The sequence below is a fragment of the Sebastes umbrosus genome, chromosome 18, assembly GCF_015220745.1.
Source record: "Sebastes umbrosus isolate fSebUmb1 chromosome 18, fSebUmb1.pri, whole genome shotgun sequence".
Lineage (NCBI taxonomy): Eukaryota > Metazoa > Chordata > Actinopteri > Perciformes > Sebastidae > Sebastes > Sebastes umbrosus.
Window position 1 is genome coordinate 9,825,967 of NC_051286.1, and position 17,502 is coordinate 9,843,468.

A 17,502-nucleotide genomic window follows, 5' to 3' on the forward strand; every position below is an offset into this window, starting at 1 on the left:
GTAAAGCAGCTGTTCAATAAGTGTTGCTTTAACCACGGATGTCGCCAAATCAACCAGTACTAAAATGTTAAAGGGTTACAACTTTAAGTCTGGGGCAATGTTTAATATTTTTTCTTCAAACACTTGGAGACCATGTTATGTTAAAAGAAAACTCTTTAATCATGTATTTCTGTAATAATTATATAATAATCCTGAGTTTATGCAGCACTGTCTTAAGACATATTTCAATAATTCATCCAACATCACTGAGGCTTCACAAAGAATCTTGAAAGCAGTTTAGTCTAAACACTGAATTCTTTGTGAGTGATAACCATCACAGACAAACATTGAAAACTTTGATATAGCTCGGTCAAAAACAAAGGAGGTTCCTAATATATCCACAAGCATCACTGTTAAACAACATAAATCAATACTTTGCTCACAGAAGGAGATTAAACAGTTGCTGGTTCTTTATTGGTCGATACGTCGTTGTTGGGCAGCAGGTTGGCCAGCTGCTGGTTCCTCAGTGCAGCTTTCTCCTTCACTCTGAACACACAAAATTACAAGATGTACATTCAGTACAAAGTTGTGGCGGTACTGAGTTCCCCAGACTTTAGTTGTTCAGTCAGAAGACTGAAAAACAGTTCCCATCCACATAATAATATAAAATAAAATGCCTTCTTAATAATAATAATGAACAAATGCCTCTTCAATAATGAACAAATGCCTCTATATTAACAAACAATTAAGGAAACTGAAATATTGGTTTGTGTTTTTCCTTTTACCCTCCTTTAAAGTTTTCCCAAATAAAATACACTAAAAGAAATGGGTATAAAGGGTTTCATTGAAAATCAACAAATGAATAGAATACAAAAATACAGCCTGCAGGCGTTAGGCTATTGTAAGGCAAGCCAGATCGTTGCACAAATAGTACCTAAACGTCCCAGTGCAGGTAACCCAATTGGTTGGCACTTAACTTGTTTCCCCAACTAGGAGAGTCAACACTCTCAACAAACAAAACACAAAGATCACAGAATCCCAAAAGGGCCCAAAACAGACCAGAGTTTCTGATAAAGCTGATAACACATGTTGCATTGAGTGAAGGAGAGATCAGAATGACACTGGGTGTGCAGTTTCCCTCCTCTTTTAAGCCCTACAGAAAGGGCGTCGTTACACCCTGATTGGCCAAGAGGGGAATGCACCAAACTGCTCTCAACTATCATTTAAGAGCCAGTCCCCACACCCTGCGCAACAGGTGAACTGAATAACCCTCTAATCACTCAGCAACTCAACCAAAAAAACACCAGGGAAAAGGGAAACAACAGCAAGCACCAGAGAATTGGCAGCTGCCACAAAGTTTTACATCACACAGAGCTGCAACAATTAATTGATCAACAGAAAATTGATTGCCAGCATATATAGATACAGATAATCAATTAATCGTTTGTCTTTTTTTAAGAAAAATGGAAAACGTGAGGATTGTTTTTGTCATAAATAACAGTAAACTGAATATCTTTGGGTTCTTGGCTGTTTGTCAGACAAAACAAGACATTTGAAGATGTCACCTTGTGATGTGGGAAATTATAACAAGCATGTTTCACTATTTTATGACATTTTGTATACAAAAGGAATAATCAAGAAATTAATCTGCAGATTTATTGATAATGAAAATGATCAATTAAAGTAAATAATAAGAAAAAGCATGACTTCAACATGATATGTGAGAGACTGCATCTAGAATACGTATTTATGCACATACATGCACTAGATACAAACAGCGGTGGAAGGAGTACTCAGATCTTTTACTTAAGTAAAAGTAGCAATACCACAGTGTAAAAATACTCTGTTACAAGTAAAGGTCCTGCTTTGAAAATCTTGGTAAAAGTACATACGTATCAACATCAAAATATACTTAAAGTAGCGAAAGTAAAAACTCATTCTGCAAAACTCATTACGCAGAATGGCGCAGTTCAAAATAACTAGTGCAGTGCCCGTTCGAACCCGTCTGGAATGGGCGGATTGCTTGGCCCCCAGAAGTTCTGCTTGCAGCGTTGTTGAGAACTGCAGTATTGCCGCTTGCACCCGCCAAGTGTAAAGTTGATTGGATGAACAGTTCTTTATTTCTTTCTTCTGTATTATCATTAGTCATGCAAAGAGCAGTTATACTTACATACACAGACAGGCAGACAGAGAATACTTCCTTTATAGGACGATGATGCTGCTACAGCGCCAATTATCAGCCAAATGGCACCAAATTGTCATGATTAGGACATCATATCTACACATGTCCACCAAATGTGGTCCCAATGGGACAAGGCGTTCCGGAGATATGACATTGTTTGTAATGTAAGCCCTGACCACATCATTTGAGCCAACTGTGAGGGCCAGCTAAAGCAAAATGTTAAAGACATCCAACAAAGTGACTATTCCCAACTTGGTCCAGAGATGGTCTGTACCAAATTTGGTGACGGTTGCTCAAAATGTGTAGGAGGAGTAGCAAAAAAAAATCTGATTTGGACACAATTCAATATTGATTGATATTGATTAATATTTTGTATTAATTATCAGAATCTGCAAAGTAACTTATGTTAACAAATAAATGTAGTGGAGTAAAAATGACAATATTGGCTTCTAAAATAGTGGAGTAGAAGTTTAAGTAGCATAACATGGAAATACAGTACTAAAGTACAGGACAAGTACCTCAATATTGTACTTGTACTTGAGTGAATGTACTTGCCCGTAGTTCATTTCCACCACTGGATACAAAAACACAGAGCCATATACTGTATACACTATGGATTGTGCCAAAATGTGTCTAATAAAGGACTTCATTATTTATTTTCTTGCTTCATGGATTCAGCAGTGGATACCCACCTTTCTGGGAACTCAATGTCATCGATGGTGTCGGGTAGCGGCACACCTCTAGTCTCAGGAAGCAGCAGCACCAAACCACCGGCCACGAAAGCCAGAGACCCTGCAAAACACATTAGTGCTTAGAAACAGTGTCACCGTTACATAGTTTGTCCACCTGGATGGCACTGATAAGTTAAAATGTAAAATGTCCGCACAGAGCCTACGTATACACCCTCTGATGATGACATTTACATCACAGTGGACCCTCAGGGATCCCCGCGGACGCGCAAAGTATAGCTTCGGATTTAGTCACTATGCTTTAAATCAACATAGGCTATCTACCGATTGTACTTTTTTTAAAGACCCAAATATCGATATCAGTATCAGCCTCAAAGATGAAGTATCGGTTGGACCATAATCGAATTGACCAACAATTTAAATTGGGCCACTTCCTCTGACAGTATCAGAAAGTTTTATAAAATTCATGAGACATGTAAGTACATTACGTTAAAAAAAAACAGCATTTAGAGAACACTATCATAGAGGCCTTTGTTACACATTTAGAAAAAAAAACATGTTTTTTCCCCTCAGGTTAGATATCTAACAAATATTCTCACTCCATAATAATATGAAACCCACCAAAGATGATGAGTGGCAGCTCCAGCCAGATGACGGCCAGTCTGTAGAGCAGGAAGGGAGCAATGATGCCTCCAACATCACACAGAGTGGAACAAACTGACACGCCCATGTTCCTACAGACAAAACAACAACCAACAAATATTTACTGCTCTAAACACTGTGACAGGTAACGGTACTTAGGTTCAGCTTTGCATGAACTAACTGCCAACATTAGCATGCTGATGTACTAATGTTTGCATGATGAAATATCTACAGTTAGCTTGTCAATATTAGATGTAACAACATCTGGATGTTAATAAGCTGACATATAACATGTAACATTAAGCATTTTAACTTGCTGGCGTTTAGCATAAAAATATGTTGACATACTTCTTTTATTAGCTGATGTATTAATGTTTGCATGCTAAAATACCTAAAATCAGCTTGTTATATTGACATATAACATGTAACATTAAGCCTTTTAACTTGCTTACATTTGGCATAGATGTTTAGCATGATAACATGCTAACAGACTAACTGTATGCATGTTACATGCCACTGTACAATTTAGGGTAGTGTAAAATACATTTTTTAATACAATTACGAGTTAGCTGGCATGAGCAGTAATAGCCACCATGGCTGAACAGAATAAATCAATATTAAAATTACAAAAAAATGTATATTTGTCTATATAAATCTGAGCAGCGATTGCCTGAATGTAGCTGGTAGAGTATTGCAAACCTCATTTATCAGTGAGCTGGTTGTGGTGGTCAAAATTAGCCTTTTTTTAGATGATTATTTCCCACTTTAGTCCAAAGGAACTCACAACATGTGTGTTTAACCTTGGTAGAAACACGAGCTAAATGATATTTTGCAAATTGCCAGTGCATCCAAACAAACGACTGAGAGCGTGTACAGTTTGTACATTTTACCTGACAAATGTCGGGTAGAGCTCGGTGTTAACAAACACCACCATCTCAAAGGCCATGGTGATCCCCAGCCGACCGATGCAGGCCACCACCATCTTAAACCAGAACATACCTGCAAGGACAGAGAGGAATGTTCAAAGAAAAGGTTTCAGAGAACCAGAACATTTGAATGGCTTGTGACTTACTTTCAGGGATGAGGGCGGTGATGAAGCAGGCGGCTCCAGCTACAATGTTAGCGGAGGCGAAGGGAATGCGTCTGCCGATACGTTCGATGGTGAAGAGGATGAGGAAGGCTGCAGGGAACTCCACCAGGCCAGAGATGAGGAAGTCGATGTAGACGTTTCCTTCCAGAATGCCCAGCCTCATGATCAAACCCTGGTAGACCACAGCACTGGTGAACCTGGAGGAGATGGAGGGAGAATCGTACGTTTGCTCCAAAGATGGATCATTATATGAAAAGAAACTGTTATTACAGAGCTTTATTCCAAAATGAGATAACCACATCCTTAAAATTGTTATTACTGTTGTAACAGCAGCACTGCAGCTTATAAAAGTGTCTAGATGTGTTCTAACTATGAAAAAACAAACATACTCACCAGTTGAAGCTGAGGATTAAAGTGTGTTTTCTCATTTTTGGAGTTCTGATCAGGTCCATGAAGGAGGCCGTGCGGGTGTCTGCGTTATCATCTGTCAGAGTCTGCAGGATCAAACATCCATTATGAGTTATGCTGCAAATATAAATGATCAACTGTTTTTTAAATTACATTTGAAATACTTCACAATTCACATCTGCAAAGCTCTGATTCTGCAATGCATTTATATGTAACTGTTGTACGTAAAAAACATTTTTCAGCTATTTTACTAATAATTTCCAGATATTGTACAGGGTTTTTTTCAGATATTTTATAGATTTATTTTCAGATATTTTACTTATGATTTCCAGATATTTTACAGATTTTTTCAGATATTTTCCAGATTGTTTTTTCAGATATTTACTGATTTTTTTTTCAGATAACTTAATAATAATTTCCAGATATTTTACTGATTTCTTTATGATTTTTTATTAATCATGTTCATATATTTTATTAATTTTTTTCAGATATTTTTTAAATCATTTTCTGATATTTTATTGAATTTATTTTGGGATATTTTATTAATAATTTTTACATATGTTAATTGTTTTCTGATATTTTACTAATAAATTTCCAGATATTTCATTGATTTTTTCCCCGGATATTTCACTAATATTTTCAGATATTTTCCTGATATTTTACCAATTTTACTGCATATTTTAGTAAAAGATTAATTTTCTTGATCCCAAAAAATTGAACTGAAGTGCAAAACATATGCATATTATATAGTATAGTATGACTAAAAACTCGAACACTGTATACATAATGAGCATCTACCGTATACAAAATGAAGCATAGAAAAAAAGACACAAATAAAGTGGTGAAGTTGTAATAAATAATAAAAGGAAGCGGTATTAAGGCATGAAATACAGCTATTGCAGTCGTAGCAGTGGTAGTGTAGTGTTTTGTCTTTGCTAAACCAGCACCTACCTCGATGTTTTTGGACAATGTCCTCTTGTTCTCTTTGGCTATGGCCTCAGTGATCTCAACAGCTTTGTCATTTTTCTTCTGAGAGAGAAGCCATCTTGGAGATTCTGGGATAAACCTGCAAACACAAACACTTTCATGAAGCAATGACAACAAACTTGATCTTGACTTTTCATCTTCTCAGGGAGGATAACAATAATGTGAGTTTATCGTTAATGAAATACGAATTTTTGCTATTTATTGTTGCCTTGCAATCAAACAAGGTTTTAACATATTTCAAGGTCCAGTGGGTCAAAAAAAAGACAAAAACAAACCAAAGTCATCATACTTTTGTAGTATTTGACCAAAAGCAGTGTTCAAGCTGCACTAGTGACTTTCTCTAATAAGTGAAGCCACAAAGGTAGATAACAAGTTAGATCTTTTTCAGTATTTCTGGTGTCGGATATAGTATGGACACTGGTGAAGGTAACACTTAATCGTAACTCCCTCCTATTGAACATTTATAAGTAGAACATAAACAATAAATTAAAGGTTTATAACACACTATAATATAGTTGTAAGATGATATACATAATAAGGACATTTTAAGTGGTCAAAGAGTTCAAAGGTGAACTCTGAAAGCAAGCTTGAATTTGTGAAGTTGTTCAGGCTTCAAAAGAAGTGAATGGGAGACAGAGTGAATGTTCATATACCAGAAACGTAAAGTGACCGTACCTTTACCATGGTGAGATATTTTAATGTATTCAGGTCATTTTTTCTTTTGTGATTGCGGTCTTTTAAATTGTGTTTTTTGGTTCAAGACTTCACTTCCTGTGTAAAGCATGAAAATAAAAGCTTAGCGGATGTTTCCCACCAGTAGTATGACAGGAAGAAGATGTAGGGGACGGTGATGACGACCTGTAGCCAGCGCCAGTCGGTGATGAAGTAGGCTAGCAAAGGGAGGATGAGGACGCCGACACTGAAGAACATCTGGTAAAGGATTCCCACTGTGCGTCTGTACTCCACCCCCACGATCTCTGTGACTGAGAGGGAAGAAGAAGTAGAAAGGATTCACATATAGAATAACGCTACAGATGTGTTTGTTGTCCCAGCTGTAAGGTTAAATGTTGCTCTTACTCAGCACGTATCCGGACACCCAGCCTCCTTTCACCCCGAACCCATAGAGCGTTCTGAAAACCAGTAAAGACACGTAGTTTGGAGCCACGGCCACCAGGATTCCTGTGATCCCATTTAACAGGTTGGACATCAGGAAGCTCATTTTCCTGCCAAATCTAAAGGCAGAGACACAAACAGATGACAGAATTAATGCTTCACGTATCAGTTTAAAATGATATAAATCTTGTAGCAGCAATGTTTCAGTTGTACCATAAAACACATTAGGAAAATAAATGCATCATCATCTTGTTAAAGTGTTATTATTATATTGTCAAGCGCCAAGAGGCCCCGGGGTAGATCCAGAACACGCTGGAGAGATCGTAAATCTCGTCTGGCCTAGGAACGCCTCGGCGTCCCCCAGGAAGAGCTGGAAAATGTTGCTGGGAAGAAGGACGTCTGGAATACACTGCTAAGCCTGCTGCCCCGGTACCCAGTCCCGGATTAGCGGAAGTAAATGGATGGATGGATAACCTCACCTGTCGGCCAGGTAGCCGATGGCGATGCTTCCAACCAGGAAGCCCACGTTGAGAGTGGACTGGAACATACCCACCCACCATCCATCTGAACACACCAGGTCAAACTGGGACAACACACAAACAAACAAGGTCAATCATAACATGTATTACTCTCTTAATGTTAGTCTTGAAACTCTTAAAACAAAAATACAAAAGAAACAATTCAAAAAACGAAATTGTGTTCATATTCATGACTTCTTTGTTGCTTTTTCAATCTCCTTAGTTCCTCTACAAGGACCTTAGGAGGGAGCAGCTAGTTGTTCGCCAAGAAACAGCTACTGTACAACACACGACTGCCCCTGAAACCATACATTGTCATTTTGACGTTTCTGAATTAAACAAATGAGATACAACATATTAATAAGTGAGCTTTAAAGGTGTTGGTGGGCGAGTTTTTGAACTTTGGAGATAATCAGGCTGGCTGTTTCCCTCTATTTTGACTCTTTATGCAAATCACCTCCTGGCTCTAGCTTCAATCTTGGAAAACTCCTGGAATTAAAGCAAATAAGCCCATTTCCCAAAATGTTGAACTATTCCTTTAAAATCACAAATAGGGTGCACATTTTTCTTTTACTGGGATTACCTTGTTTTTATAAAAGAAAATTGTCCATCAGAATAATTTGAAAAAATGCAACACTTGCACAAAAACTTCCTCCAAGCTGCATCATATTAGGTTTCACTAGCCCCAAAATTGTTTAGATAATATTTTATTTGCTTACCTCAGTAACGAAGGACTGTCTGCCCTCATAGTTGTACTCCCAGCCATTTTTGCAGGCAGTTGTGGGTGTTTTGCTGAGGTCCAGTTCCTGTGTATCACAGCTGAGTTCTGTGGTGTTCCAGTCCACGTCGTACTGTTCACAGCTGCTCTGTTTCAGCATTCCAGAGCTGTTGACCAGAGGCACCGTCAGCCTGCGACTGTCCGCCAGGCTCCAGCCGCACGCCTGCCTCCTCTCCACCACCGCAGGGTCCCGACACCAGTGATGTGGAGTGAAACCCTGGAAGACGATACCGACAAACACACCTGCAAAAGGAAATGACACCAAACACAGCAGGGCGAAGACACGCTTCTGACAGCGTCCGAAAGCCCCAGCCTCCTCCAGCAGGTCATCAAAGGTCGTCATGGTGATCCAAGCGCTTGGCGGCTGAAAATATCAAAACAAGTCAAGTGTTGGATGTTCAGCACACCCTGGATCAGTGTGAATTGAGAGAAAGTTTGCTTCACATTTGACAGACTTCACCCTCGTCCTCTGGTTGATCTGGAGCAGAAGTGAAAAAAAGCGGAGTTCAAAACATGTGACTGTTTAATGGAGTTGAACAGAGAATAACAGTGGAGTTACGTAATGCTTGAATGAACTTGAACTGAGCCTGAGCCAAAACAAATTCTGTTAGTATGCTAAAAGTGCTACCAGAGTTGCATAACACAGATTTATGCACAATCATTGTGTCACAGGAGACAGACTTTGTTTGAAGTCGCATACTAATGTACTGCCTACTACATACTCAATCTGTATGTACTGCATACTGCCTACTAACTTAACAATGAAGTATGCCATTACCGGGCAGGCCCGGCTCTAGACAACAGGGGACCCTAGACAAGATCTCTTTGGGGGCCATCCATATAGTGATGTTTCACTATGTTTCACAAGCTTTTTTTTGTCTAATAAATAAACAACTCATTTACATATAACAATCATATAAACACAATCAAAATAGCCGTAATGAACGTACCTAGCGTAGCGATTACCGTCCGAATCAGTCCTATCGTTCTGCCGATTAGCGGCTACGGCTCACTCGTTCTTCTTTGGCTCAGTGGGTGGGCTTTGTGCTACTGGGTTACCTCGCTGAACGAGAGTCCGTCGCTAAGCACCGACTCTCACTCGTTCTTTGGCCCAGTGGGCGTTTGGTCATGAGCGACTTTAGTCCAGTAAGAATGTGACTTTACCTCACACAAATTGCAAAAAAATATATATATATTTTTTATTGTATCATACTCCTAAAGGTATCCTCTTTGACATATGGAAATTCTTAATGGATAATCTGAAGGTAAAATCCTGAAATACGGGAAATTCGAAATGGCCACCATCCATCCTATTGACAATAATTATTTCATATTTGGAAGGGTTACGATCAGAGATGAGTAGTATTTCTGTTACTTGTATTTGAAATACACAATCTGGGTAGAATAAGACCAGATCTGGGTAGAATCAGACTGGATATCTGGATAGAAAAATATCAGATATGGGTAGAATTGGACCAGATCTGGGTAGAATATAGGACCAGATCTTAGTAGAATAGGATCGGAGAGTGGCTTTTACTGTGAAGCAGTAACTGGAAACACAATGTTTATGTCACCGCTGCTCTTTTTGACAAAGTAGCCGCTTGACAAGCGTTTACTTTAGTATCAAACCACGGATATCGCCGAAGCAACCAGTACTGAAATCTTAAAGGGTTACAACTTTAAGTCTGGGACAATGTTTAATAAATGTCTTGGACCCCAAATTATGTTAAAAAAAACTCTTTAATAATTCAATAATGTATTTCTATAATAATTATATAATAATCCTGAGTTTATGAAACGCTCTCTTTACACATAATTCAATAAGTCATCCAACATCACAGAGGCTTCACAAAGAAACTTTACAGCAGTTTAGTTTAAATTCTTTGTGGGTGATAACGTTCACAGTTAAACACCGAAAACTCAGTCAAAAACAAAAATCAAGGGAGGTTCCTAACATATCCACAAGCAACACTGCTAAACAACATAAATAAATACTTTGGTCACAGAAGGAGATTAAACAGTTGCTGGTTCTTTGTTGGTCGATACGTCGTCGTTGGGCAGCAGGTTGGCCAACTGCTGGCTCCTCAGTGTAGCTCTCTCCTTCACTCTGAACACACAAAATTACAAGATGTACATTAAGTACAAACTTATATCTAATACAGAGCTGCAACAATTAATTGATCAACAGAAAATTGATTGGCAGCAATTTTCAGTTATTTTTAAGAAAAATGGAAAACGTGATTATTGTTTTTGTCATAAATAACAGTAAACTGAATATATTTGGGTTCTTGGCTGTTTGTCACACAAAACAAGAAATTTGAAGATGTCATCATATTGTAAACAAAATGAATAATCAAGTAAATAATCTGCAGATTAATCGATTATGAAAATAATCCATAGTTGCAGCCCTGATCAAATATACATCATTGAGAAAAACATGACAGCATCGTCAGCATAGTATGTGAGAAACTGCATCCAAAATACGTATATAAACATGTAAATATACATGTACTAGATACAAACAGTGGTGGAAGAAGTACTCGGATCTTTTACTTAAGTAGACGTAGCAATACCGCAGTGTAAAAATACTCTGTTACAAGTAAAAGTCCTGCTTTTGAAACCTTACTAGGGTAAAAGTACATGTATCGGCATCAAAATACACTTAAAGTACCAAAAGTACTCATTATGCAGAATGGCCCAGTTCAAAATAATATATTATATCACTGATGCATTAATATGTCAGCATCACAAACACTCACTAGATACAACTACATGTGTCTAATAAAGGACTTCATTATTTATTTTCTTGCTTTATGGATTCAGCAGTGGATACTCACCTTTCTGGGAACTCGATGTCATCGATGGTGTCGGGCAGCGCCACACCTCTGGTCTCAGGAAGCAACAGCACCAAACCACCGGCAACGAAAGCCAGAGACCCTGCACAACACATGAGCGCTTAGAAACAGTGTCGCCATTACATAGTTTGTCCACCAGAGGTCACTGACAAATTAAAGGTTGCGTCCTAAATTCCATACTAACATGCTATTTAGTACGCTAAAACAGTATGTGAGATTTTTTAACATGTCCAAAACCAATAGTACGTGAATGACATACTATTTCCGGTGAAATATTACAGTATGCAATGCTGGACACTACGGTAGCATAAATATCCCACAATGCAATGTGGTAGTGACGACAACGTTCATAACATACGTTGAAGGACAGCTCTTTGGTAGGCGTAATGCATTTTTAAAATAAGTTCAGACTTTATCATTCTCACAAATCATCGTTTGGTCACATGAGGTTGGCACGGGTTACCACGGTTACGTGTCTCCAACCAGGAAAGTGGCTCCAAGGAAACAATGACGTCATAAAACATCTATTTTTCCCCTCAGGTTGGATATCTAACAAATGTTCTCACTCCATAATTAAATGAAACCTACCAAAGATGATGAGTGGCAGCTCCAGCCAGATGACGGCCAGTCTGTAGAGCAGGAAGGGAGCAATGATGCCTCCAACATCACACAGAGTGGAACAAACGGACACGCCCAGGTTCCTACAGACAAAACAACAACCAACAATCATTTACTAAACACTGTGTCCGGTAGCTCTTCTGACATTCAAGAGAAGCATTTTTCATTTTATTGTTAAGTTGAACAAGCTAAAAGTTGCTTGTTGGCTGCTCCATGAGGCCGTAGGCTTAAAGCTCATTCCACACAAGAAAACAAAAGTCCTGGATGGTTGAAAAAATTCAAGCTTTTATATTCAAGTGAAGCAAAACATTTAAAGTTTGGCCTGAGGGTGTCACCAGTGGAGAGGGCGTACTGTTACCTAAATTACAAGAGTCAATCATTTGTTCATTGGCCATTTTAGGACATCTTTCTCAGCTCTTTTTCAGCTTTGTCAGCTCTACAATGCCACACTTTTCTCAACTTGCAGGCTGAGCTGTATTTTGCAAATTGCCAGTGCATCCCTTCCAAACAAACGACTGAGAGCGTGTACAGTTTGTACATTTTACCTGACAAATGTCGGGTAGAGCTCGGTGTTAACAAACACCACCATCTCAAAGGCCATGGTGATCCCCAGCCGACCGATGCAGGCCACCACCGTCTTAAACCAGAACATACCTGCAAGGACAGAGAGGAAATGTTCAAAGAAAAGGTTTTAGAGAATTAGGAAATCTGAAATGGCTTCTGACTTACTTTCAGGGATGCAGGCGGTGATGAAGCAGGCGGCTCCAGCTACGATGTTAGCGGAGGCGAAGGGAATGCGTCTGCCGATACGTTCGATGGTGAAGAGGATGAGGAAGGCTGCAGGGAACTCCAACAGGCCAGAGACGAGGAAGTCGATGTAGACGTTTCCTCCCAGAATGCCCAGCCTCATGATCAAACCCTGGTAGACCACAGCACTGGTGAACCTGGAGGAGATGGAGGGAGAATCGTACGTTTGCTCCAAAGATGGATCATTATATGAAAAGAAACTGTTATTACAGAGCTTTATTCCAAGATGAGATAACCACCATCCTTAAAATTGTTCTTACTGTTATAACAGCAGCAATGCAGCTTATAAAAGTGTCTAGATGTGTTCTAACTATGAAAAAACAAACATACTCACCAGTTGAAGCTGAGGATTAAAGTGTGTTTTCTCATTTTTGGAGTTCTGATCAGGTCCATGAAGGAGGCCGTGCGGGTGTCTGCATTATCATCTGCCAGAGTCTGCAGGATCAAACATCCATTATGAGTTAATCTGCTAATATGAAAGTTCAACTGTTTGTAAAATTTACATTTAAAATACTTCACAATTCATTTAAAAAATTCAGATATTTTAAATTTCTTTCTGATATTTTACAAATAATTTTCAGATATTTTATTGATTTTCTTTCTGATAATTAATTAATATTTTCTGGATATTTTACATTTTTTTCTGATATTTTACTAATAATTTTCTGATATTTTACACTTTTTTCAGCTATTTTACTAATATTTTTCAGATATTTTACTGATTTTTTCAGATATTCTTTACTGTTTTTGTTAAATATATACGTATACATATATATATATATATATATACTGTTTATACACACACAGGGGAATTGAAGTGTGAAAACATAGGCATAGTATATGTATAGTATACTTAGTGTAGTATAACTAAAAACTAGAACACTGTATACATAATGAGCATCTAAATGAAGCCCACACTTTATTTGAACAGATGCATGCATTTAGTCTCTTTATAACTGCTGTAGTGAACTGGGCACCTGTCTGATCTGATGTCTTATTGTGTGTTTTGTCTTACCTCGATGTTCTTGGACAACGTCATCTTGTTCTCTTTGGCCATGGCTTTAGTGATCTCCACAGCTTTTTCCTTTTTGTTTTGAGAGAGAAGCCATCTTGGAGATTCTGGGATAAACCTGCAAAGACGAACACTTTCATGAAGCAATGACAACAAATTTGATCTTGTGTCGGCATAAACATACTTTAATCAAGAGGGATTTAAAGAATTTGAGTTCATCAATAATTCAATTATTGCTATGTTTGTTTTTGCTTTTCAAAATCTTCACAAAAAGGAGTTCAAGACTTCACTTCCTGTGTAAATCACAAAATAAAAGCATAGCAGGTGTTTCTCACCAGTAGTAGGACAGGAAGATGATGTAGGGGACGGTGATGACGACCTGCAGCCAACGCCAGTCGGTGATGTAGTAGGCGAGCAAAGGGAGGATGAGGATGCCGACACTGAAGAACATCTGGTAAAGGACTCCCACTGTGCGTCTGTACTCCACCCCCACGATCTCTGTGACTGAGAGGGAAGAACAAAGATTTCACATATCAAATAACACTCAAAATGTGTTTGTTTCTTGAACTTTGTTGGGACTGTAAATCCCCAGCTGTAAGGTTAAATGTTGCTCTTACTCAGCACGTATCCGGCCACCCAGCCTCCTTTCACCCCAAACCCGTAGAGCGTTCTGAAAACCAGTAAAGACACGTAGTTTGGAGCCACGGCCACCAGGATTCCTGCGATCCCATTTAACAGGTTGGACATCAGGAAGCTCATTTTCCTGCCAAATCTGAAGGCAGAGACACAAACAGAGGACAGAATTAATGCTTCAGGTATCAGTTTAAAATGATATAAATCTTGCAGCAGCAGTGTTTCAGTGGTATCATAAACACATGAGGAAAATAAATGCAGCATCTCCGGTCTTTCTCATTTACCACATTAAAATGAAATGTGGGAGACGAACACAGAAGTGCTTCAATGCATCTGACTAACTCGGTCGTCACACCTGCCAACAAGAAACCAGATCAAAACGAATCATAGTCTTACATGTCGGCCAGGTAGCCAATGGCGATGCTCCCAACCAGGAAGCCCACGTTGAGAGTGGCCTGGAACATATCCACCAACCATGCATCTGAGCACACCAGGTCAAACTGGGACAACACACAAACAACCAGGGTCAATCATAACACGAGAGTGGCATCAATCTTCTCGTCTAACTCTCGGAAATGAAGCACATGAGCCTATTTTCTAACTATTCCTTTAAAGGAACAAAAACTGCACACATTTTTTACTGGGATTACCTCGTTTTTTGGCCATAATTGCCAAAAATATATGAATTATATTACACAGCTTTGTCGAATACTTGATTCTGATCACAGCATTCTACCATCTGTTATTTCTTTATAGCCGTTGCTATGGCTGCAGTTCTGATCTCGGACTCTGGCAGTCCATTTTTGTGTCAAATTATTGATTTCGTAAGTAGCCGTGTAATAAGCGGGATAATGCACAGCTAGCGGCTCATTGTTGTAAAATAAACCCCTACGGGGCGATGCAAAACCGGGGTCTATTTCACAACAATGACCGGCTCGCTGTACATTATCCCTTACAAACTGCATTGTATTGTTGACTTCATAGGTTTCAATAGCCCCCAAAATTGTTTAGATTGTATATTATTTGCTTACTTACCTCAGTAACGAAGGACTGTCTGCCCGCATAGTCGTACTCCCAGCCATTTTTGCAGGCAGTTGTGGGCGTTTTGCTGAGGTCCAGTTCCTGTGTATCGCAGGTGAGTTCTGTGGTGTTCCAGTCCACGTCGTACTGCTCACAGGTGTTCTGCTGCAGCACTCCAGAGTTGTTGACCAGAGGCACCGTCAGCCTGCGACTGTTCGCCAGGCTCCAGCCGCACGCTTGCCTCTTGTCCACCACCGCAGGGTCCCGACACCAGTGATCTGGAGTGAAACCCTGGAAGACGATACCGACGTACACACCAGCCCAGGGCATGGACACCATGCACAGCAGGGCGAAGATGCGCTTTTGACTTCGGCCAAACTTCCCAGTTTCTTCCAAGATGTCGTCAAAAGTGGTCATGGCTGCAAAAGGTGTTTTTGTATCTCTAAAAACTAATTTCAATCACAGTGTCTACAGCCTCCGTCTGCAGAGTGAGCACTGAAATGTCTGTCCTTTGGGTTTTTAACAGGACAGGCAGGAGCAAAGGTCCACAGAAAGACGTTGTTGCTGTATGGGGTAACGCAGTGGAGCATTATCACGTTTACTATCACTTTTTCAGACGTCAGACTGCATGCGTCTCTTAAACGGACTGTCCAGGTGTTTATTAACATAAATGCACCATGGGCCTGCTTGTGCAGCCCGTCGCTGCATGCGTGCACACAGTCAGTAATACTGTTAATCAGTCAACATTTACATGTAGCCTCTGGGAGTCGGTTAAACATGAAGATCTGAGATCTGGCTAGTAATCTTTGCAGGTGGGGAGCTGGTAAAAGGATCATGTCCATGTCACCAAGTCAAGTATTAAGTTATTTAACACATCAAGATGAGTGCAAGTCAAATCTCAAGACCTCCCGAATGTTTCCAGACTTGTGCAGGACAAGTTAAGAGTCCTTCAAAACAAGTGCAAGTCTAAAGTTCTTTGAGACATGTCCAATTCAAGTGTGGTATCCTTTGAAACAGGTAAAAGTCAAGTCTCATGCCATTCAAACAAGTCCAAGTCAAGCCATTAGGACCAGTCCTAAGTCCTCCCAGATGAGTTCAAGACAAGGCACGAGTCCTTCGAAACAAGTGCAGGTCTAAAGTTCTTGGAGATGAGTCCAATTCAAGTCTGGCGTCCATCAAAACAGGTAAAAGTCAAGTCTCAAGGCGTGGGCACACTACCCGCATCAGGAGCGCGTGGCGTCAGCGTTGCGTGGTGGCTACGTGATGCAGGAGTCTGGTGTTCACACTAGACGCTTGTTGGCTGCGTATCGGCTGCCTGTCAGCTGGGTTTCTGCTGCTGCTGTTAGCCGTTTCTTTCTGCATAGAGTTTGCCTTTTAATGGCCATTTAACTTCATGATAAATATAATTTATATTTATTTTAGACAGAGAAAGGTTCAGAAACGTGTGGTAATTAGTAAATAATAGTAATAATACACAATTAAAACTCCGTACTGTATTCATTTATGATGCTTTCCAAGTCACTGCTTGTTCCACATCACTGTCCGGCACATATTTCAGAATAAAAGCCTTGTGTTAACAAATTAAGTAATTCTGTGCAAAGAAAACCCACTTTAGGGCTTTTATTTCGAAATGAAAGCAGGAAGTGTTGATTTAAACCCCAAACGTTATCAATTCTTGGAGCTCTCAAAGTGACTGCGTGTTCCACAGCACTGACTGCTCATATTTCAGAATAAAAGCCTTGTGTTAACAAATTAAGGGATTCTGTCTATAGAAAAAACGCCTGAGGGCTTTTATTTTGAAATGAAAGCAGGAAGTGTTGATTTAAGACAAGTTAACTTTCAACTTTCAAATCAACTTATAATTATAATACAATGTCCAAATTTCAAGTCCTCCCAGATGAGTCCAAGACAGGCCACGAGTCCTTCGTGACATGTCCAGGTCTCAAGTTCATCGAGACGAGACGAGTCCAGGTCAAGTCTGGGGTCCTTCCAAACAGGTGAAGTTCGAGAACTCCAGGTCAATTCTTAATTCGAAACAGGTAAAAGTCAACTCTCAAGTCATTCAAAGAAGTCCTAGTCAAGTCTTAAGTCCAGCGAGATGAGTGCAAGTCAAATCTCAAGTCCTCCCAGATGTTCCCAGACTTCCCAGAAGTCAAGAGTCCTTCGAAACA

General features: G+C 39.5%; 2 protein-coding genes across 2 annotated transcripts; both read right to left on the reverse strand.

Annotated features, from left to right (window-relative positions):
- Positions 1–135: 135 nt before the first annotated feature.
- LOC119477169 (solute carrier family 22 member 2-like) lies at positions 136–8,985 on the reverse strand. The gene is made up of 11 exons (XM_037751093.1): positions 8,328–8,985; positions 7,570–7,673; positions 7,055–7,209; positions 6,792–6,960; positions 5,942–6,056; positions 4,976–5,076; positions 4,565–4,779; positions 4,383–4,491; positions 3,472–3,584; positions 2,854–2,953; positions 136–525 (listed from the first exon to the last, which is right to left on the reverse strand). Exons 1-11 carry the CDS (start codon positions 8,727–8,729, stop codon positions 432–434), a joined length of 1,677 nt encoding a protein of 558 aa, XP_037607021.1. The 5' UTR covers positions 8,730–8,985; the 3' UTR covers positions 136–431.
- Positions 8,986–10,107: 1,122 nt separating this feature from the next.
- Positions 10,108–16,738, reverse strand: LOC119477168 (solute carrier family 22 member 2-like). Its single transcript, XM_037751092.1, has 11 exons — positions 15,347–16,738; positions 14,708–14,811; positions 14,296–14,450; positions 14,014–14,182; positions 13,682–13,796; positions 13,001–13,101; positions 12,589–12,803; positions 12,405–12,513; positions 11,830–11,942; positions 11,224–11,323; positions 10,108–10,493 (listed from the first exon to the last, which is right to left on the reverse strand). The coding sequence occupies exons 1-11, from the start codon at positions 15,746–15,748 to the stop codon at positions 10,400–10,402; spliced, it is 1,677 nt and encodes a 558-aa protein (XP_037607020.1). The 5' UTR covers positions 15,749–16,738; the 3' UTR covers positions 10,108–10,399.
- Positions 16,739–17,502: the final 764 nt, after the last annotated feature.

Excerpts from the sequence above, each read along its gene's own strand:
- LOC119477169 (XM_037751093.1), bottom strand. The coding sequence starts at position 8,729 with ATGACGACCTTTGATGACCTGCTGGAGGAGGCTGGGGCTTTCGGACGC. Across the intron at positions 6,961-7,054 it reads GGTGTCCGGATACGTGCTGA|TCACAGAGATCGTGGGGGTG; the intron begins GTAAGAGCAACA and ends CTTCCCTCTCAG. Across the intron at positions 4,492-4,564 it reads CACCGCCCTCATCCCTGAAA|GTATGTTCTGGTTTAAGATG; the intron begins GTAAGTCACAAG and ends CTGTCCTTGCAG.
- LOC119477168 (XM_037751092.1), bottom strand. The coding sequence starts at position 15,748 with ATGACCACTTTTGACGACATCTTGGAAGAAACTGGGAAGTTTGGCCGA. Across the intron at positions 14,812-15,346 it reads GACAGTCCTTCGTTACTGAG|TTTGACCTGGTGTGCTCAGA; the intron begins GTAAGTAAGCAA and ends GTGTTGTCCCAG. Across the intron at positions 12,804-13,000 it reads TTAATCCTCAGCTTCAACTG|GTTCACCAGTGCTGTGGTCT; the intron begins GTGAGTATGTTT and ends CATCTCCTCCAG.